General features: G+C 43.0%; 1 protein-coding gene across 4 annotated transcripts; it reads left to right on the top strand.

The window, feature by feature from the left end:
• The first annotated feature begins 681 nt into the window (after positions 1-681).
• LOC108141317 (pneumococcal serine-rich repeat protein) lies at positions 682-22,164 on the top strand. 4 transcript variants are annotated; one of them, XM_017264589.2, is made up of 8 exons: positions 682-791; positions 8,122-8,334; positions 12,923-13,411; positions 14,563-14,712; positions 17,288-19,733; positions 19,902-21,504; positions 21,567-21,639; positions 21,794-22,164. In XM_017264589.2, the coding sequence occupies exons 2-8, from the start codon at positions 8,197-8,199 to the stop codon at positions 21,866-21,868; spliced, it is 4,974 nt and encodes a 1,657-aa protein (XP_017120078.1). In that variant the 5' UTR covers positions 682-791; positions 8,122-8,196; the 3' UTR covers positions 21,869-22,164. The 4 variants fall into 4 exon arrangements, with proteins under 4 accessions (XP_017120078.1, XP_017120088.1, XP_017120104.1 ...); XM_017264599.2 differs by having other exon boundaries at positions 14,584-14,712; XM_017264615.2 differs by lacking the exon at positions 14,563-14,712.
• The last annotated feature ends 768 nt before the right edge of the window (positions 22,165-22,932 follow it).

Genomic DNA, 22,932 nt, shown 5'->3' on the forward strand with positions numbered 1-22,932 from the left:
CAATTTTAATGATGTAACAACCCCTTTCTAAATTTGAGAAAAAAACTTTGCGAAAAAGTGACAAAAATGCTGCAGTTTTAAATCCATAATTTTTCTTAAGTCCATAACTTTTCTTTTTTTTAGTTAAATTCTTTTAAAATCTGCAATAAAACTTGGGCTTATAAATATAAATTGATTTTTTTGGTATGTAACCCCTTCGCAAAATGTATAAAAAATTAATTAATTAATTACTAACAATATATATAATGGTGTTTGACTTGAAAGCTGACTTCTTGGCCAGCTACTACTGTACTTGCCTCTGTGTGTGTGAGAGTCCAACATGTTTTTGTTGTTGCATGCTCGTTGTCGTCGCAACACCAACACACACACACCCACACACACACACACACACACTGTGTGTATGTATAGGGATTTGCAACTGTAGTTGTTGGCCGGGTCGCTGTTCAGTTGAGTGACTGATAAGTTCAGTCGGCGTTCGTTTGGCGCCGAGAACGGTTATCGCGTCTAATCGAATTTGGCTTAAATTCGAGGGCGAATAGAAAAGAAAGCGACCAAAAGGGCTGGGAAAATCGCTGGAACAGCTTACCGCGGAAAAGCCTACAAATTCCAACTAAAGAGTTTTCTCCGAATGCGTTTGTGAGCAGCTACATTGTATTTTGTTTGTTTTTTTTGCGAGTGAAAAAAACACCCGGCAAGTAAACCAATTTTACGGATTTTCATCTCTGGCTTCCAGACTCCGTACTCCGTACTCCGTTCTCCGAGAAGTATGCAATGAATTTCGCCTGCAGTCGGTAAGCGACTTTTTAGCTGTTGCTTGTTCATACCTACATCTAACTATTTTGCATGGCAGTCCTGCCAGTTATATCCTTGTTCCGGCTCGAATGCTTGTTCAATTATGTAAGGTGGAATTCATGACTGCACAGCCTGTTACCAGGCGACGGCCATAAAAAATCCAAGAGAATTTCTTTTTATGGGGCGACTTTTGGCGAAAATAATAAATGAGAGTGCAAAGAAAGGAGAGGGTTAAGCTTTAACTACACATGTTCGTTTATTCCAATCGCTTGGTCCTTTATATATAATATATATATTTTTTTTTGTTTTGTTATCAGATGAGCTTATTTGCATAAAAGCTTTGATTTTTAGTATCTAAAAGGAAAGTATGATAGTATCAAGTTTCTGCGATTCAATATATTTCAATTGTATGAATTAATTTCTTTTAAATATTCAACCTTTGCAACTTTAAAAGGAAAAGGTCCTGAAAAGTTTTAACAACCCTTAATATTATATTAGCTCGCGAAAACATAGGCTTAAATATTTTAGTAGCTGCTAGTATTCATTGAGTACTTTCAAACTTGTATGTGCTGTCTGACCAAGATTTAAAATTGTTGTAGGATAATAACATTTAAGTTCCCAAACTTGTCATACCAAATAAAAAATGTAAATAATAGGAAACTATTTTAGTTGAATCGAAGCAAGCAAAGCTCGATTTCCAATATGTTCTTAATTACCATTACATTTTTTTGGCTTATCCCATAGGTGTTGTGGCAGTCCACGATAATTGGCGACCTCAGCGAATAGCGCTAATGCCACCCCCTTTTAACCCACTGTTCATGTGTGCCATTACTTAACACTTACAGGCTGCCACCAGTCGGCACGCCATTACACTATTACAGCAACAAACGGGGAAATACGAATAAAAACGCGGAGGACCGACGGCTTTTAACTACCCCCAAAAGACTTTAACCTCGGCGAAGAACGAGAGGCGAGAGGCCCATATTAGTCATGCCCAGCCCGACAACCTCACGCCCCCTTTTTGGAGACCCCCTTTCTATACCCCCCTTCTAAGCCGAGCAGAACCCACACCCACACCCACACCCACACCTACACCTCCTTCATTGTTATTGCATGCTAATTCTCTTCTCTCGGTGCCCCACTCGAATTCTCGTTTCTTTCACATTATTGCTTTTGGCTTTTGCCTTTCGAGAAGTCATTTTCCTGCGACTGCCTGAAAGTATGCAGTGAAAGAGCTCTAATCGCATTTGTCACACGGTGAAAAAAAGAATACAATCATTAAAATACTTAAACAGTATAATCAATGATTCTTTATATTTTCTCACAAATTTTAAATGAGATTAAAGATAGTTTTTCCATCAGGAGTGTTTTTGAAATAGCTTAGCAATAAAGTAATCACTTTGGTCCTTCGCGCCGGATTTAATGTTCAGCGATTCAGTAATCTAGCAGATTAAGCCAAAAAAGATCACTTGTTACAGATGACAGCTTAGTAGTTTTTAACCAATGTTTTTTGTTGAGTGCATTGTTGGCTGAATGGGGGTGGATGGGGGGTGCCTGGTCAGCATCGTGGGTGCTCCACTTTGAGGCTAGACAAAGAACAATCACCTGTATTGCAGCCCCTTTTTCAGTTGGCCCAAATTCCCTGCGACAAGTTTGTATGAGTCAGCTCAACTTGGTTACAATGCACAATGTAAAATGCATAATGAAAGAGAGAGTGGCGAAATCTGATTCACTGCCAGCAGCGACGAGAGGGTCCTTACCCCAGCTCCTGGCCATATCCTTTGAGCTGTCTGTGTCATTGACGCTTATCAAAAGCCAGCGATCAAAGCCAGGGTTTTGTTTCCATTTAGCTGTTTCTGCTTCTCGCCTCCGCCTGTCTGCCTCAGTCTTCCGTCGCTGATAGGCATCGGAAAACTGATGCAAGCCGCACAGTGGGTCATAAATGGTAGTAGATTTTAATTCAAAAATGGTATAATCTGAATTCTCAAAAGTAACAAATGCATCCAACAGAAAACTGTGTAAGAATTCAGTAAGATTTGGTTTTTATTATTTGTTTTGCAATTATAATGGTCACAATCCCATCCACCGTCACCTGTCTGACTTCAGGCACACAGTTTGCCCATCTCTTGTTTATTCCTGACCAGCCAGGTCTTTCCTTTGCTCTGGCTTTCCTCTTACCTCAGAACCACAGCCTTTCATACATATATGCACGCCCATTGAACATCGAACGTCTGGTTTTTCTTCAGTTCTTTTAATCTCTACCACCCACTATTCAACCATGTAACCATCCAACCATAGACCCTCACCCTCCATGACAAACAGTTTAGCTTGGAACGATGAGCAACGAGCATGCATTAATAACTTTCTTGCTGTTGTAATTTTAGTTTGGTTTTTGCAGGCAGAAAAATTAAATGTCGTATTGATGTTTAAAACAATTCTTTTAGTAAACAATTTAAGTAAAAGCTTTAGTATAAGTTTTTTTCCGTATCGAAAAGCGTAGGTCCTTCAAGTCGGATTTAATTTATTGCGCAATTTATGATTTAGAAATTAACCCGTAAGCATTTAATTTAAAATTTAAGTGTGCGGTTAAATGTTTTCACTTCAGATGCAATACTTATAATTTAGAATTTTGTTTTTTTAGTCAGGTAATGATAAGTGTTAACATTTGTTTTCTGTGCAGCCGACACTAAATGCCCGACGCCGTCTTTTAGATGCCATTTTTTGGGGCTTGCGGTGCCGCCAACCCCACTGCCCCTCCGTGTCCCCTTTTTTTTCGCCTCTTCTTGGACAATTTATGAGGTCAATGAAATGCTTTTGCCGCCTGCTGAGCGCCTCCCGCCGCTCGCAATGGGAAATTCTGCCAGCAACGACAGCGGCGACGTCACCCAGCGTCTCCACCCCTGTGACCTCCTGAAATCCCCATCCACCCGAAAGAGACCCCGCCCCACCCCCCTGGGCCGCCAATGTCATTGGGGGCAATGTGTCTAAAGGCTTTTGCCTATTGCCTATTGCCTTTGGCCGCAGGCCATGAGCCATTTTCAGCCGAAGTTGCCAATTCAAAGAGGGCGAAGAAAAATGGTAAAAGAATAGGGAACAATATGAAAGGAGAAAAGCCTTATAGAGGGAAAACCACAACCCCTACAACTAGAGATTAAAAACTTTATCAAACTGGGCAAAGTGTTGAAATATCAAAGTAAAAAGCTATAAGTTTGTGTTTTTGGTATTATATTTTAGTTGGTTTGCTTATGTGTCATAATACTGAATTTAGTTAAATAAAAATGTTTTCTGGTTTTTATGGTCTTTATATTTTGTCATGCAAATAAATGTATTATTGTTAAAGAGACAATTAAATATTCCATATTTGCTAAAAGGTAATAACACCAAGCCTAATAATGACTTGTTGTTTGACCTTAGTAAAGTTGATGGCATAGGTTTATAACTTTAAAGTTATTTTATTATTATTTTTTTTTTTTTTGTGGCTTGTAAGCAGTATATTGATAGCAGATCTCTTTAGTTTGACTAGTAAAGACAACGGCTTGAGTTGATAAAATCAAAGTCTGGGGTCCTTTATGCTGCAAAGATTTGTAAATGTTTATTTAATGTTCGGCCAGACAAAGTTCTGTTTTTTTACTCCAATTTTTCTTTTCATAGTTTAGCTCGAGCAGCAGCAAAGTTTCCCAGCAAAAGAGGAAAATGTGGATGGGTTGGTTGATGGTGGAAAAGTGTGGGTCGTGAAGAGTCTTATATCTACAAATATATATATATATCGCCAGGGAACGGTTCTTTAAGCTGTTCGCCAAAGTTGTGCGCTTATACTGACATCCTTGTCGCCTTTACGACTCCAGCTCCACTTTCTGGCGCTGTTTCCATCGATTTTCGATGCTCCATCTGGGGAAGAAATGTCTGAGTTAATGGCCATTAAGTATTTTAAAGTGGGAGCGATCCAAAAAAGAGGGTTTCCCGAGATTACACAAAGTTTTGTCCTCTTTTTAAAGCCGATTGCTTGCCGCCTAAACGCAGTTTTAATCACACAATTGGGGAAAATTATACCATTAACCTAATTAATCAATAATAATAGGTAAATGAGTTATTCAAAGCAATTATTAAGGCACCATATTTCCATTTATAATACTTACAAATCTAAACTTTTCATTGTTTAGTGTGTCTTTCTTTATTGTTAATTATAAGTAATTAAAAAAACTGTAAGCTATGTGTTTAATAATTTAATAATGAACATTGTTAATACATTTTTGTTGAATCAAAAACATAATAATTTAAGCGCAAACGCCAGAATTTAAACCAATATGTTTTAACTTTGTATAGAAAACTAATTAACGAAAATCATATTTCCATTTTAGTTATTAAAAAATCATATAATTTATGCGAATGCGAAACTAATAGAGTGAACATAGTGCTCTTATTAATTAAAAAAACTTCAAGTTTTCATACAGTGAAACTAATTGGGAAACATGTTATGTTGTTTGGCAAAAATGAACTCACAGCAATACATTTGGTTTATCACTGAGAGGAAAAACTTTGTTAACAGTATTGGAAAATAATTTATGCATGCATTTATTTATATTCTGAATTTGTTTACTGCTGCGTTTTGAGCAGAATTTAATTTTGTTTGGTTTACAATTATGTTTATTTACATATAATTGGATAATAATCATAATTAAGATGGTGTTTGATTTTGCTATTTCTAAAAATAAACTTTTGGCGAATTTATTGAATGAAATTATACCGTATTTGCATTGATAATCGTTACTAATTAATTAGTTTTATATTTGAATTCATTTCGCATGTACATGCACTGAAGGCATGTATGCATATGCATATATTTGCGAGCATAATCCTTTCAAAATCGGAAATCCTTTCAAAATCATTCAACTACTTGGCCTTAGCTTTCCATTTCATCACAACTTGACACTGATGAGTGCACTCATTTGTATTCATTGCCCCTGGATCTATGGGCAAATTACGAAAAATTGCCGCTAAGCGTTTTAAATTTAGAACTGAGCTAGCAGAAGGTCAAATATGGCGGTGGGTGGGGTTCAAGGCTGTCGCGGGGGGGCGGAAGTGGGAGTGGGTGGGTGGTCGTTGGGTGATTGCGAAAAAGGGCGCTGACAAGTTTATTAAAAACTACGTCAACATTGGAGTGGGTTCGAGGTATTTGTGTGCTCGTGTTTGGGGCTAAAATGTCTTTAATCGCATTGCCAAACCAATGACAAGCACTAGTAGTTATAAATACCGAGAGACTTTGGGGGTTTAAGGATCAGGAAGGACAAATTAAAGTTAAACTTAAGTTAAATTAAACCTTAAACCAAGCTTTTTATTGGTAAATATGTAGTTTACAATTGATAACTGCATAATAACTCCGTTAAAAATATTTTTCTCTAGACCTTAGCACTGCGAAACCCAATCAAATACCTTTTCGCTGCCTAAATCAAGGTTTTATAGCTGCGCTTACTTAGTCACTAACCGAAAGTTGCCGTTAATAATTCAGGGATTGTGTGAGCGAGGAATTTTCAATTGAAGCCGTTCTCAAACATTTGCTTTGACAAACATCAAACAATTCCCTTCCTAATTCGCATCCCAGCTTCTGTGTATATTGCAAGATATATACATTGCGATGAATAATGTACCGAATTCATTTCGGGCCGCAACTCCCCAATCAATATGCATCCCCTACAGGACCACTCCCACATATATTTTTTTTTTCACTGCCCCAATAACCAGAACAAACTGCAGAATAAAAGTTCCCATTCACCAGCTCGAAAAAAAAAAAAAAAAACTTTGTACTACCAGCCAGCTGCAATAATCATGTTTTGCGTCAGGATGTGTGCATGTATATATATGTGGTTCAAGGATGCTCGAGTTTTATGTCCTATTTTTTGTGTTTTTTTTTTTTATTTTGGAACCAGAAAATCGAGGGCGAAAAGGAAATATTGTCCTTTGTGTATTAAAATGAAAGGTAGTAATTGGAAAAATTAGAAATAACAAATTCCTATTCCTTAGTTACTTAAAATATAAGTCTCTTCGGCATAAATATATTTTAACTCTTATTGGTTTTTATAGGGGTTTGGGGTTTTGACACATTTTGTGCCAGGGAAACAGCAGAGATTCGATGAAGTCATAGGGCCAACAATCTGGGGTGCAAAATGGATTTTTGTTGATATTTACTTTGGGTCTGCGTCATCTGAATGACACAATTTGATTTCGATAAGGATTCCACTATTGTTTGGAAATATTAAGATAAAATGTTCGGAAAGAAACGTCATAAAATGTGAGGTCGTTATGAGGTTACATTTATGCGCTTGTAAATCTGAAGGTTACAACTTGATATCGAATGCTTAATGTAATGAGCGAAAGTTTGTATTTATTTGTGTTAGATTGTTTTTTCATAATAAGTTATCTGGGAATTAAAAATTTTGGGGTTATAGGATCACTAGAAATATTTTTATGGCAACTCTATTTATGATGGCTTGATTTTATTTATTTAAGATCTAAGCTTTAATCGAAATAATGTGCAAACGAAATTGAAAAATGCCGATGACCATTGCAACAATAATAGCGCTGAATATTTAATAGCGCATTTCCTAGCATTACATGACAGCCCTGGCTGGCCATGTCTTTAAATATTCATCAATTGTTGATGTTATTATTTCACTTCCGGTTCGTTTGCGGCTGCCACGCGGTTCAATGAACTGTTGACACGGAATAACCCCCTTTCACCCCTCCATCTCCATCCCTCTTTCTCCGCATCTTTCTCGCTCGCTCGCACTGGCGAATAATTCGCCGGCAATGCAGACACGTATTGCCTCATATATACATATTTAGTTTGCCTTATTTTTTCCAAATGATTCCCCAATGATTGATGGGGCCCAACGCGAGCAACAGTAAAAGCCAAGTGATATGTGATTGCGACCGTTTTGCTATAGTTGTTCCTGCACTGTACAAAATCGGGGTATCATCTTAAATCGCTAATTTATTCTAAATTATTTCTTAACATTCAAAACTATAAATAGGGATCGCAAAAAAGTTTTGATAGTGCCCCAAAAATGATTATTTATATATCAAAATAAACAGACTTAATAAGAACTCAAGGTTAAAATTACAAAATATATGATTAGCTATTATTTTTATTTTTAAAATTTTGTTTAAAGCTTCAATAGTGTAAAAAAAAATGTCTTATTTCACAGTTGGTAGATGGGATTTTTGCCAGTGAATTATTGTTGCCAGAGGCAATTATGAAAAGCCACGCCAAGAAAGAAATCGTGCCAATGGCCTTCTAATGTGTGTCCCTTCGTTATTTTTTCTCTTCCTTAGCTGGTGCTCCATTTAAAGGATATTCCATGCCGTGCTGCTGGCTGAATAAGTAGCGCCGAGGAAAACGGTTACGGAATGGATGCGCGCCGGCAGAAACGACTTGGCCCAGCGCCAATTGCATCCTTCGAAAAGTCATTCGAGGACAATGCCACGACAAATGCACAGCACCAGAGCCAACACCAGCAGGAGCAACAGCATCCTGGCCATGTGGCGGTGAGTCCTTTAGCCTATTTACCTAACACACCACATCAGTATACAGTGAGCCCCCCTTCTGCGATATAATATTCAGAATTAAAGCAAGTTCAAATAATGGTAATTAAAAAAAAATAATTCAAAATTTAAAATTATAGAGGAAGTCTCAATGTCAACAAATTTAAAACACTTGTTAAGAAACTATAAAAATATGTATAGCAGAGGTACAAATTTGTACCAAATAATTTTAAAAATCTTACATTGAGTGAAAAAATCCCTTTTCTGTGAACTTAAATATTAAATTATTTTTTTGTAGCGACTTTTCTACTTTTCTTCACCAGATCATACCAAAATTTTGTAAAAATAAATTTTTGGAAACAGATTTTTATTGGTCGACCCACTTGGGGAGCAACCACTGTAATAGTAACTGTTACTGGCTCATGTCACATGCACATAATGCAGGGCTTAAATTAATTAACCAAAACATGAAATCAACTAAAGCATTCCTGGGCGCTGTAAGCTTGGCCAGAGCTTTCCGCTCTCCAAAAAATATGGGTGTATAAATGGGGGTGGCAATAGGTGTTGGGGGTTGGGGGGCTCAAAGGTTGGGGGCTGTGTGCCGCAATCATGCAAATGGCCACTTAAAAGGCAGGCAGGCAGGCCAAACGCTTGTGGCTAATAAACAAAATGAACCTTAAACGGCACAACAGCAGAAACGCCGAAAACAACAATGAAAATTGGTAAGCTATATCCGAAACACGCGCCTCGCAGATCGGTGACTGAAAAACCCCTGCGTTCGGCATGCGTTGGAAATTATTTTGGCACGCATCCGCCTCGAATGCGAAGTGCTCCAAATAATGTTATTTAGCCAGCGGCGAAGGGGACGCAGGACGGGACATGATAAAGCATTGGGAGAGGGAAAGAGGAAAAGAGGAACACAGTGCGGGAAAAAGGGATAGAGCAAGGGAATGAAGGAGTTTAATAAATTTAAATAAATATTTAAATAAATAAATAAAATAAATACTTATCAAACAAATTATATTCAGTTTTTTATGCCTTGTAATAGTATTCAATGGCCTAAACTTTAAATTAATTGTATCACAAATAATAAGTTTTTAAATGTATTTATATGCCATAAACTATTTATTGAGCGGAGTGCAGCTATTTAATTGCCCGTCGCTGTATTCCCTGTCGCAGTCGCACCCACACGTGCACATGGCTAGTTGACTCTTGAAGCTTCGCAGGCGCCACAGCTGAGTCCTTAGAGCTTTACGGCCTTTCTCTCTCCTTCCCCCTTCTCCTCTCTTTCTTCGAAGCTTTCGGCCATGCATGCCGAATTGAAACTACAGAGATAGAGAGAGAGAGCGAGGTAAAGCAAAGGAAAAGCGAAAACGGCTAAGCTTTCGTCGCATTCCCATTCACATTTAACGTTAGCATACTTTTCGGGGCAGTTCGACGCTGGCGCTGCGTGCGTGCGGTCTAACGGTAAACGGAGGTCGTCCTACGAAGCGAGAGAGAGCTCGCGTGCGTGTGTGTGTGTGTGCCAGCCAGACTTTAGACAGAGACAGCCGAAAGCAGTTAGCTGGATTGAGCAGCCTAAGAGATAAATTTAAAATAGATAAAAAAACGGAGCAGAAATCACACTTGCTGGCATTTATCGTTCCACCGTTCTCTTTTTTTGTTGTTGTGCAAATTGATGCAAAATTAATAAGGACCAGTAATACACATACACGCACACGTGGAGAGGACTTTTTCGGACCGCGGTGAGTGTGTGTGCGTGTGAACAATAAACAGAAAGCAAAGCATGCGGCTCTCTCTTATCCTCTTTCAGCCTAACCCCCGTCCCCTTCCTTCGTTCTCGCTCTCTCTCTTCTCCTTAAGTTGCTTTTTATTTAAATTTTAATTAATTTAATCACACGTTTGTGTCACAGCCTCTTCTTTCTCTCTCTCTGTCTCTCTCTGGTTTTTATTCTCCTCCTCTTTCTCCCAATCTTGTTTCATGCTGCTATTCTTTTGGCTAGAATTATGTTACGATTTGTCCCAAAACACTTGCACACATATCCTGCCTTTGCCTACCAAAAAAGAAATGAAGGAATATACGTTATTTTCTTTTCTGTACACCACAAAAACAAAAGGCCAGACATTTTTGGGGAAGGGGGCTTCGGCGTATTTTTTTCGGGTGTTTTGGAGTTTTGGGAAGTTTTTTCAGGCATAGGCTATGCCTTTTCAAGTATTATACGGCTACGAGATTTGTTTGGGACTACGGGATCTCTATGGTGTTCTAGGTTTTGGGTAATTTTAATGGTGTTATTGTGTACTTAAGGATCTTGACCGGTTTTTAGAAAGTTCATTTAGTTTTTCGGGGTTTGTCCGAAGTTTTTAAAGGTTTTTATGAAATAATGTTAGAACGATAGTACTAATGCTCTTAAGGGTTATGGGAACTTTAAAGAGTTAGGATGTGATCCTCTAACAGACCTAAAAACATTTCCAGAAAGGTAATTATGATGATTCCTTTTGTTTAGGTAGTTTCGGAGCTTATGAGCTTAGCAGTATGTATCGGATCTTACAGATTTATCGATGTTTCTGTGTTTCTAAGCAGTGAAAGCCTCCAGTTCACGCACAGCACGCCCTGTGCCTTCAATTTCGGAAATCGTTGCATAGCTGCCAGCGTCAACTTTAAATTAATTTGTGTCCCAAGGTCCCGCAAATACAATAAACGATACCACCCTCTGCATAAAGGCGCCATGTGTCAATCATGCCATCCACGTCATGTGCATATCCCATATCCCATATCCCAAACCCCTCCCCCGTCCCCCAACTGTATATCTACATATATACATCCCCGTTTGCACCGCTCTTTATCACCATGCCCGTCCACACTTTTTGCGTGTGAAAGGATTTCTTTCTCCTTGAGCGCTTTTAATGCGAGTGCAGCATCACAGAAAAAACTGTGAGAGTCCCCTTGTCTGTTGCTCCAGTAAACTTAAGACCTGCACCCACCCACCCACACAACTTGAAAACTTAAAGCCCGCTAATGGTGTTAGCCAAAGACTTTAGACCCCGTACATGAAAAGAGGTCTCATAAAGTCGCTCCGTGGCGCAAAGTTATTATCTCGTACCTCCGATTTTGAGTTTTTTAATTATTTTATGCGGATACTTCAAAAGTGACAAGAGGAAACTGTTAGCTGAGGGAAGAAATTATCATTTCCTTTAAGTAAAATACCAAAGAAAGTACAAAGTTTCAATAATAAAGTTTAGTTATACATACGTGGTTTTGATCAGATTTACAAAAATACCCATCTATCACATGTCATAAATAAAAAAATACAAATCACTAACAAAGATGATTGCTTAGAAAACAAATCCATCTTCAAGGTAAAGCTTTCTGAATAATTTGTGAAATAAATACCCGTTTGTCATGGGTGTTTATCGTGCTCATTCATTACCGGGAATATGGCCAGGAGGCAACGTGTCCCATTGAGTTCCTGGGATTTCGACCAGATGCTCGTGTTTTGGGTGTTGTTTTCCCCAAAGCAAATTCGACGTCCAACGCAAAACCCTTTAATTATAATCGCCTCTGCGAAACAATTGCGAGACCACAAGGCCATGGGAATCGGATAGACAGAGCAAATCATCGTTTCATTTAAAAATCACATGTGGGAATAAGGTCAGAGTGAGAAGCGGAAAGGGGGAAAATCCGCTGAGAAAACGCCGCGGGCAGCTCGACATGTAGAATATATGGGGAAAACTGTGTGAAAAGCGTTTGATTTCAATTTGTGAAATGCAATCCGAGGGGAGATTATAGCGGGTGGTCGAGCCAGCCCCCAATGGAATCAAACTAGAGGTTTTCTATTCTATTCCGTTTTTCCCAGGGTTTTCCATAACCTAATGTAGGGTCCCTTGACATCCCTGCGATAAACAATTAGATTTCATATTTGTAATGTAAATGCAGTGCACAGATAAGCATCTTTATGTTGTAATCTCATTTTTTTCAATTTAACAGCAAACCAACAAAACCAGACAAACGACTATGTAACAAAATTGGGACTTTGTGGTTCCAATAGTTCGACACTCTGTCTTTCAATACATATCATTAGACTACAGTTTGCACCTAAAGTACAAACTTTCGAGTGGTCTTGCAACTAGATTGCAAAACGTACTTTTTGGCAGCTAAAGGTGACAGTTTGAATTGTTTTGTAACTATTTAGCTGCAATCCTATTGGACAGTGCGTGATTCTGCTGTTTTCAACTTACTTTACATTGCCAAAGAATCTTCGAAATTCAAGAAAACTTTTATGTTTAATAAATATTTGTATTAATCAGTTGGTAGTTATTTCCTTAGCTGTTTTTGACATATTTTAAATTGACAAATGATATTTGAAATTCAAGAAAACTTTTATGTTTAATAAATATTCATAAAAGTTTGAACTTTAAATATTAAGAAAACTATTTGGAAGTTTTTGATGAAAAATCCGCCAATGCGCCTTTTGGGTAGGCAACATAATTTTTCAGAGGATTGGTTTTTAGGATAGTTATAACTTTTCTCAACTTTTGACTTTTTGTTGACTTTTTAATTCATAAAGATTCTTTTTTTTTTTAATTTTTTCAGATGATGGAGCAAAGTGTGCGAAACCAAACAACGATGTCGACGACGGCCAATCGGAATAGAACCGCCGGCGGCATAGAAGCACCCAGCATAGCCGCTGCATCTGGACCCGTCAATGCTGGTGCAAGTGCAACTGCTTCCGCAGCATCCGCAACATCCGCCTCCTCATCCTCCTCGTCATCGGTTTCATCGGCCACTTGCTCGGCAACAATTGTCCAGGCGAAACAGCGACCGCCGCCCCTTAAAACGGCGACGACAACGGTGACCACCACTCTGGTGAGCAGCAGCGAGGGCGGTCAGCCCCTGCCACCCACCGCCCACTCGGGGTCCGGTGGTCCAGGCGGTGCAGGGGTGGGGAGTGGTGCCAGCTATCGCGGCACCGCCACCCTGACCACGCCCTCAACGCCCCGCATCGAGCTTAGTCGCGCCTCCAGTTCGTCGCATCACGAGGAGGACAGCCGGGAAAGCAGTCCGGAAAATGTATTCGACCAGGTGAGTGCACCGACTTTCCATACTCACTTCAGATGGGGCATAAGGTATATGGGCCATAAAACATTTACCTAAGGGTAAGGTAACTCATAGAAATTGTTGTTGAAATCAGATTTATATACTCTTATCAGCTATTGCTTCTTGTTAAATAATAGTTACAAGGTCTAAGATCATTCAAAATTGATTAATGTTAACAACTACTGAAATCCAAATTATAAATTAAATGTTAAAGTAAAGATTTATTGTTAACCATAAACTTCAACATATCTGGAACACAGATGGATTTTTAGGTACACTGATTAGGTACTAAGATCAATGTCAAATAAGAATTAAATGTAAATATTTAAAGTCAATGCAAAACTTCAACACAAATGGATTTCTAATTCAATTTTTAAGACACAATTACTTAACTATCTACAAACAAAGGCCAACAAAGAAATTCATCGATAATTTCTATTTTAGCCTTTTGTCCTCAACAAAGTAATACCTTATGCCCCAAATGAAGGTAAACAAATTGATACCTTTCCATCGCTTATGGGTGGGTTAGGTTTAAGGTGGTGGTTAGGAGGCATCATCTGGCGCTAATTATTTTGTACTTTGCTCTTGATTGCTTCTTTTGAATTCGTGTATCTGTTTTGTCGCTTATTCCATTCAAACATCAATCAATCGTGCCTTAACCATTTTCATCGATATGTATATCATCGTAAATATATGTATATGTGTACATCTGTCTCTTTCTCTGTCTGTAACACTCTGTGATGCGCTCGCTACCCTTTGCACACACACTAAAATTCCCGAACGAACCACAAATCGAATCCTGCACACAAATTGGCTGTTGATTTGTTGATTTCGTTTCTGTTTTTGACTTATTGCTCCACTACCTTAACCACCATGCATGCTTCTTAACCCCCAACCACACCCATATCCATATCCACATCCACACCTGACCCTTTGCCTAATCCCCGAACGAATAAACCAAATTAAAAAAAAAAAAATCAAAACAAAACAAAATCAAACCGAATCGAATCGAACCGAACCGAAAACAAACAAACTATCGCTCTGACATAACGAACCGTTCGACAATCGACAATGGACAATCGACTCGATGTGTGTGTGTACTGGCTGGTTTATGTGGTTGAACTAATGCTCTGAAGGTCGGAACTGGCACCCTACAGGAAACGATTGGCCTTGGCTTTCGGGAGGAGGGTGCCCTCGAGCTACGCAGCTCCACCGAGGAGCTGTACTTCATGGATCCCGAGCAGAAGAAGGAGGAGCAGGAGCGGATCCAGCAGCAGCAGCAGCAGGTGAGCGGGGATCTGCCACCAATCGGGGCACAAACCTTAAAAGAGCAGCATCGATAAACTATCGAAATGCACACGATATTTCACAAACATTTCGATGACAACTGATCAAGTAGATAAAACAATTTCGATAACAAAAACACGATTACTGACAACAATTACACTTGAAAAAACAGAAAGACTACAAACATTTTCAATGATTAGGCTACCTATCAACTAATTTTAATTAAATCTTTAAATTGCCAATTTGAATTTCACACGATATATAAAACAGTATCAATACCGATAAACTATCATTATCGAATAAGCCAGGCTGTCTTATTTCCTAACACATTAATATCCTTAGAAAATGTTACATAACAATTTGTAAAAATTTTTTAGTTCAGGCACTTAAAGCTAAGCAAGAAACTAACTTATGGCATTCTCTCTGAAATCCCAATAATTGATTTAAACCCTCTTTAGATATTACAATATACGTTTATGCAACTCAATACCTACTTCTTCTCTATATACTAAATACGTTTTATTTTAAACACATTTGCGACGAGGAAGCTCGTTATTTTTTCAAGTTGCATCGACATTTCCTATTTAACAAGCGGATGGGCATAACTTTGATGGGGTCGGAAAGGGTTTTGTTCGGTTCTTGGGGGTCGTAGGTCGTGGGTCGTGGGTCGGGGTCAGAGGATGACGGGCCGGCAATGGCGATGGCGATGGCGAAGGCAGCCGGATGGCAGACAGTAACCGCATCGCAAGTTGAATTAATAATGCAAAATTGCATTCGAGTGGCTGGCAAGTGCAGCAGCAGTAGTGCAGTAGTGCCATCAACATCAACATCAACATCAACGGAAATGACCGGGTTGGCGATGGTGGATGGTGGATGGCGGATGGTGGATAGCGGATGGTGGATGGCGGATGGACGAGTAAGCACCGAGTGACAGCTGACAAGTGTAACCACCCAACAAAAACGCAAGTCCATTGCCATTTTCCCCTACTGCAGCCTCAATTTCCCCGCAGTTGCGATTGTTTGGCAAAAGTTTATTCCTGCACTCGGCGGGGCGAAAAGTTTGTGGAAATTATTAACAGCCATCGCATCCCATCCCAGGCCAGTTTTTCCTTTTTCCCGGGCGAAATGAGTAACTTTGTCAGTCGGCGAGGCGTCCAAACTTATCAATTGCTGGCAGAAAGTGGTCGAGATGCGGTGAGGTGAGGTAAGGTGAGGCTCGTGGTTAATTGCAAAAAGTTACAATTGATTAGTTGGACGCGTGACTGCCTTAATTGGCCCCAAGGAAAACCGTAATTAAGTGAAGGTCATTGCTAAAGTGTTTTGCAAATAAAATAATATCGATATTAAACTCATTTTCGATGTTTAGAGGCACTTAAAAAAATATACCTTTAAATAAAACTAAAAGTAAAATATTGACGATAAAAATGTTTTAGCAACGTAAAATATAGAAATTTAGGTAACTGAACATAAAACATAAATAAGTATGTTTACATACATATGCATATATGATAGTTTAATATATGAAACCGTATTTCCACCGGAAAAATTTAATTAACTAACGAAAGCCAGCGACAAAGAAACCAATGTCAATAACTTAGGTAGCAAGTCGAAAAAAAAACGTGAAAAACCTGTCGAACACCGGTCATTTCCCAATGGCATGCGAAATGCAGTTCTATCTCCAATCCGCTGTTTTCCCTTTTTCATTTTCCACTGCCACTCCTCGCCTTTGTACTCTCGTTCTGTTTGCCTTGGTTGATTGGCAGCCGCGGGTAGTGAGTCCAGAAGTCCAGAAGTCCAGATTGAATAGCCGCGATTGACGTGGAGCCGACTGGAATCCCATGATTGCCAACGGACGAGTGTCCTTCGCCTCTATTTCCTTTATTTAGTATGTACACTGAACGAAAATTAGTGCGAAAAATGGGTAAAGCACTCGCCTTCATTTAGTGCACTTTCCTTTTTATCTTTTTGACTTTCGATCTTTTGTTAGATTTAAGCTAACTTCTATCTTGGAATGTCGTCTTTCTCATTTTATACTATAAATAAATAAGTTCCTACATATCTCAGACCATATATTTTAATCTATAAGTTTAACCTATTCGAAAATTTTTAAATACATTTTCTGGTTACTCGAATTGTATAAAACATATAGAGTAAATACCAACACTAGACAAAAATGTTTACTCTTACTGTAGTGCTTTATTTTACTGAATCTTATTCTATGACAAGATTACTAGATTTTTTGTATTTTGTTTAATATTTTTATTGTCAACTCAGAAGGTATTCAATATACGTTTTGACATTGTAAATACCTCAGTCACAATTTGTTGCCAACATTTTAAATGAAAATCCCCAGTCCTCTTGGGTTTCAAATAATGTTTCTTTCTCATAATGTAGTGTTCCACTTTTCTGGTTTATTGCTTACTCCAGCGTTTGAAATTCCACGTCAAGATTATGAACCACGGATACACACGTTACCGGGGGGTGTTGGTGTTACATTGAGTTGAAGTGACAGGGTTTTCATCTTGTTATTGTGCTGCACTGCATCCTCTGACAGACTTCACTCTTTGTTTGCAGGCCAAGCGCTCGTCGCCGCACATCTTCAAGTTCGACGACCACCAGAGTTACCTGCAGCAGCACCAGCGCAAGGATTCGGCCAGCTCGGAGGTAGCTGCGCTGCTCTGCATCTCGGGTCGCACCAGTCGCATCTCGAGCGTGGGCAGTCAGGGATCGGCGGTGAGTCGCCTCTCGGCGATATCGGGTGTCTCGCGTTCTCCCTCGCCGCATCGCATGCTGCTGGAGACCTCGTTCTGTGGCCCCAAACCGGTGGAGCTGGGCGGTGCCAGTGGTGGCGGTGGCGGTGGAGGTGTTGCTGGTGCTGGTGGTAGTGGTGCCTCCACCGCGGCCAGTTCGGCCCACAGTCGGGCGGAGGGAATGCCAGGTGCTGGCACGGTGGCTGCCAATGCGGCCCTGCTCGAGCAACTGCTCTTGGCCCGCAAACATGATCCCACCCAGGCTGTCCTGGCCGAGGGCATCAAGGTCCTGCCACCCGCGCCAACGGGTTCCGGCTCGGCGAGCACCTCGAGTCGCGGCCGGAGCAGACAGATGGCCAATGGCCAGGATCGGATAGAGAAGGATGTGCCGAAGATGAAACAGACAATTGGCGCCCAACGTAGGGGCAACAAGAGTCCGGGTCAAATGGTTGTGGGCAAGACGGCCAGCGGCACGGAGTACATACGGATTAATCTGCGACCGGATCACATGTACAGTGACAAGGGTATAGCCTCCAATGAGCGCGTGGTGGAGGCACCCAACCAGCTGGCACCGGTCTACTCCAAGCCCGCCTCCCTCAGTCTGCAACAGGCAACAGGTGGTCCCATCGAGGAGATCCATCGCCTAACCCCCACGGCCAGTCCCAAGCCGGGCAAGCGATTGACCAGCCGTTCGCCCTCACCCGCAACTGGAGGAGCTGGCGGAGCAGGTGGCACCGTTTCCCGCAAGAGCTCCTTCAGCTCCCTCTTCCGTTTGGGCAAGGACTCACCGGATTCACCAAGGGAAACGGCTCGCTCGCGTAGCAAAAGTAAAGAGCGACCCGCCACGGCCTCAGGCGGATTGGGTGGCGAGCGAGGCGGAGGCGCTAGTGTTGGTGGCGGTGGCGGTGGTGGTGGCTCCCAGAATGTAACGCCCAGCAAGCAGAAATCGGTGTTGGCCATCTTCAGGCCCGGCAAGCGGGGCAGTCAGAGCAGCAAGAGCTCATCGCCCATAGAGTGTAGTGCGGAGCCCGTGCCGCCGCCACCACCACCTGCTCCCGGATCATCGGGGTCGAACAACACCACTACCAATCGGAGTCGCACCCCAGCCGGATCGCGACCCGGCAGTCGACTGCGCTACTACGATGAGCCGGTGGAGGGGGTGATCCACATACCACTGCACACGCCGCCGGAGGAGCGCGAGGCTCGCACCCTGCTGCAGGGCATCCAGCAGTTGACCCACGCCGCCCAGGCCAGCATGGACCCCAGCCCACTGCCCACCCACCGAGCTGCGCCCACTGCCGTCGCGCCAGCCGGCACCCAGATCATCACGGCCACCCAGTTGGCGGCCGCAGCGGCTGCCCTGCGTCCGGTGGCCCAGCGGCGGGTGGCCCAGCGCCCGGATCTGGATGCCATTCAATCGCTGCCCAGCCAGGAGGATCCACCCATGGAACCGGGTGAGGGAAATGCCACTGGCACTGGCACTGGCTCTGGCAATGGGAATGGGAATGGTGAGCAAATGATGGCACAACAGGCTGAGCCGACGAACTGGAGCCTGGAGGTGCAGCGGCACAGTTCGCAGGACTCGCAGGAGACGACGGTCGATTCGGTGGGCTCGGTGGTCAGTGCCCGGGCGGCCAATCTGGCCCAGCAGCAGCGACTGCCGTCGGTGGAGAGCACGCAGAGTGCGTGCGAGCCGCGGCTGGTGCACACGGTGGCCACCGTCAATGCCCATCCCAATCCGGACTTGGACTTGGCCGCCGCCGCCGCTGCGAAGGAGCGCCGACGTCTGCTGTTCGCCACTCGCTTGGGCTCCGGCAGCCAGGAGCAGCTCTTCTCCACCCAGTTCAGTATTTCGAAGACCGAAAGCCAGTCCAGCCAGTTGTCCGAGCAGGTGGAGCATTCCGGTTCGGAGACAACGGATGGATTGCAGCGCCAGGGCACCGTGATTCGGAGAACGGAGAACTCCGGTGGCGCAGTACCACCACCGCCGCCGCCACGGGGCGTTTGCAGTTCGGAGGAGGAGCAGGGTGGTGGAGTCATGGCCGGCACGGTGGTTATGCGCTCCAAGCACAAATCACGGCCCAGTTCGGAGGACGAGGCTGCTCCGGCAGATCTGCGACACTCGCGTTACTTGGAGAATTTCGATGTGCGCCGCAAGCTGCACGAGAATCTCACGGAGGCGGAGATTTCACGAAAGGCCGAGTTGCCAGGTGGTCAGGTGACACCCATTCCCAGGAAGCCAAAGCGACAGAGTGTCCCAGAATCAAGACGTAAGTGGATAAGCCCAGGTCACAGAAACCGCCAGAGATCTGAAGTCACTATTGTCTCACAATCATTCAGTAATGAAAGTAAATTATATAGTTGATTGCTAAGATTTCTACAGATTTCTGTTTTTCCTGTTACTTCGCCTTAATAAAGATCCTATTTTTTTGTTTTAGGTGAAACCACAAGCTATAGTTCTGGTACTGCCACGCCCACCACGCCCACACCAACGCCAATGGTTCAAACGGGTCAATGTCAAACCAAACAGCCACCGAGCTCTGCCACCACTCCCACAAACACTGCAGCTCAAGCGTTCACTCCACCCGCTTCCACTTCCTACACGGGTGCTCCAGTCACCACCTCCATCAATGAGCCACTGGGCACTGCCTACAGCACTTCCTATAAGGATCCATCGTTTAGGGATCCGGCAACCACTGTCCATCACGATCCTCTGACCTCAAGAACTACGGATCCCATGCTCACCTCCCCGCCAGCCGAACGTCGCCATTCGCAGTCAACGGATGAGCACGAGCCCGTGGAGTCGTCGGAGAGTGAAAGGGATTCGGATATGGCGGGCAGCTCGTCGGTGACCACGGCAGTGCCGGCGGGCGGAGAGGCGGGCCGGCGGCATCACAACTTTCCGCGCAACGTGTGCGTGATCGAGGAGCACGAGAGCACGGGCCTGGTGTCGCAGGAGTCCTTCGAGGACGAGCTGCCCTACATACCCACCACGCTGCCCGAGGAGCGGGCCCAGGGTGTGCCCATAATACCCATGCGGGAACGGGCCAATATGGAGCTGAAGACCTGTCCGGTGGACAGGCCACGGTCCACCACGCCGCTAAATCCCTCGCATCTCGAGGAGTACTGTACGGGGATCATGACGCCGCAGGAGGTTACTCCAGGTGGTGGTCATCAGGAGCTCGATGGTGCACTAGCCATGGGCACTGGAGGTGTGGCAGTGGCCGGAACTGCCGCAGGAGCTCCTGTGCGTGGGGAAAAACTGAGGATCAGTTTGCCGCGCAAGGAGTCTGTCGGCAAGGAGCGCATCCAGAACTCCAAGTCGCCGCGTCGTGTGTCCAACACCAGTGGCAAGTCCTGGTTCGAGTTCGCCGAAGAGGGCTTGCGGGCCAATAACAATCTGGAGCGCAAGGACTCCGCCAAACAACTGCTACCCGTGGTCACACCACCAGCTCAATCAGCTCCCACTTCAGCCAATTTGGAGGAGCCCAAGCCAAAGGCCTCAACCCAACGAAAACTCTCGGGTCATTGGATCGATTTCGAGAACATACCCGAGAAGAGGAAACCGGCCAAGCGGATCACCACCTTGCCCAAGGAGACGTTGACGAGCAGCGTGGTGGCCATGGCCACCACCAGTTCCTCCTCCGCCTGTGGCAGTGGTCATCGCTCCGGATCTGCTTCTGCAACCGGCCACCATCATCATCATCACCACCATCATCAGCATCAGCAGCAGCAGCAGCAGCAGCAGCAGCAGCAGCATTCAACCAAAACGAGTCCGGAGGGAGGCGATAAGTTGCACTACAACTATGTGAAGCCGGAGGACTGCCAGTGCGAGTGTCACGAGGTGGAGCGTGGTGAATCCTCGACAGCAACGGCCGGAGCAGGAGAGTCCAGCACGGAGACGGGCACTGGAACGGGCACAGGCACAGGCACAGGCACAGGCACGGGCACGGGCAGTGAGTCCCTGGCCTCCGTGGAGCTACTGCAGCAGGGCGAGGATATGTTGCCACTACTCGATCCCGACACTTCCGCGGAGGGCAGGTGAGTGGACGGGAAAGTACAATATGCCTTCAAGTCACCAAGAGCTCGTTGAATCTTTGCAGAATTTATGGGGACGAAGAACAGGCGCCTCTAGTAGTACGTCACAGTGGCAAGGGTGTCTCCTCCAATTCCAGGGTAAGTAAAGCCAAGGCAATCAAAGCTATTGATTAAGAGAAAAACAAATACAAAAAAAAGGTATTTTTTAATAACAAAATACCATCCCACATAACCTATACAAATTTGATATTTTCGAATACTTTCCTAATTTTTATCCACTTGCCAATTTCAGACCCAACACGAGGAGTTTCCACGCCGCGACAATGGATCTAGTCCTCGTAATCGCAAGTTTCCCGACAGAAAGTAAACAGCTGGTGGCAAACTCAACATCTCTTCTCGGTTCAAACTGGTTCGGGATCGGTTCTTTATAGATCTTCAGGGTAGCTAAGCCGGTAATCTATCTCTATCTGTGTAAGTCGAGTCACTAAACTAAGGGCCAGCGTGTCCTCCTGGCCTATATCCTTAATGTACCTCAAGCAGAGTGGTTGTTATACGTGCAAAAGCCGAGGAACAATGATGCGTATTACCTTTCGACTCGATTAGTTGACAAAACAAAAGAATAACTCTATATGGAATATACAAATACAAAACAAAAGCAAACAACTCAAACATATGATAATATGCATACGATACTCGGTACTTTATAGCTCATGAATGTACATGGTTAGGGTAATTTTTTTGATAGCAACAATTACAACACTCACTCTATATAGCAATCCTGACGGATGGAGGAGATGGTCGATCGTTTTCCCTAGAAACTTTTCGCTGGCAATTTTACTATATGTGATCTCTCGGATAAAGTGTTATACATATGTATGTGTGTGGTCGATGGGACGTTGGACATCCGAACGGATTCTCTAGCTATAAGTCGGTGTATTTGTGTGTAGTTTGTTAACTAGCTCAGACAAATCGAGAAACCAGAAACCAGAATCAAGAATCCCTAGGCTAAGTCAAATAGTCTTTATCTATATCGGTATCTGTGTCTGTGTCTGTATCCGTTTCCATATATGTAGCTGCGTGCGTGTGTGTGTGTTGTGGAGATCAATATCTCTTTGTAGCACCATCCTCCCGATTTCGACCCATATCTCTAGAGTCTCACAATGAGACACGTTATTCAAACGATCTATGAACGAGTTGTAATCGTTTTCAGTTGGTTATACGCAAAAATTAGCCTGATTCATATGTAGCCTTTAGTTGAGTTCGAAGCGTTAGTTAGTTAGTTGGCCCCGATTTACTGGGTGTGTTGTAAATACATAAGTCTAAACTAGATTACAGTATTCGAAAAAAATTGATTTTGACAATTTTTTTTTTTTATTTGCGAAGCAAAGGAATCTTCGCTAAAAGTTTTTGAACTTTTAATCGAGTTTGTTA

The sequence above is a fragment of the Drosophila elegans genome, unplaced genomic scaffold, assembly GCF_018152505.1.
Source record: "Drosophila elegans isolate 14027-0461.03 unplaced genomic scaffold, ASM1815250v1 contig_149, whole genome shotgun sequence".
NCBI lineage: Eukaryota > Metazoa > Arthropoda > Insecta > Diptera > Drosophilidae > Drosophila > Drosophila elegans.

Coding starts and splice junctions, on each gene's coding strand:
- LOC108141317 (XM_017264589.2), top strand. CDS start 8,197: ATGGATGCGCGCCGGCAGAAACGACTTGGCCCAGCGCCAATTGCATCC. Junction 21,505..21,566: donor GACACTTCCGCGGAGGGCAG/GTGAGTGGACGG, acceptor GAATCTTTGCAG/AATTTATGGGGACGAAGAAC. Junction 21,640..21,793: donor GTGTCTCCTCCAATTCCAGG/GTAAGTAAAGCC, acceptor TGCCAATTTCAG/ACCCAACACGAGGAGTTTCC.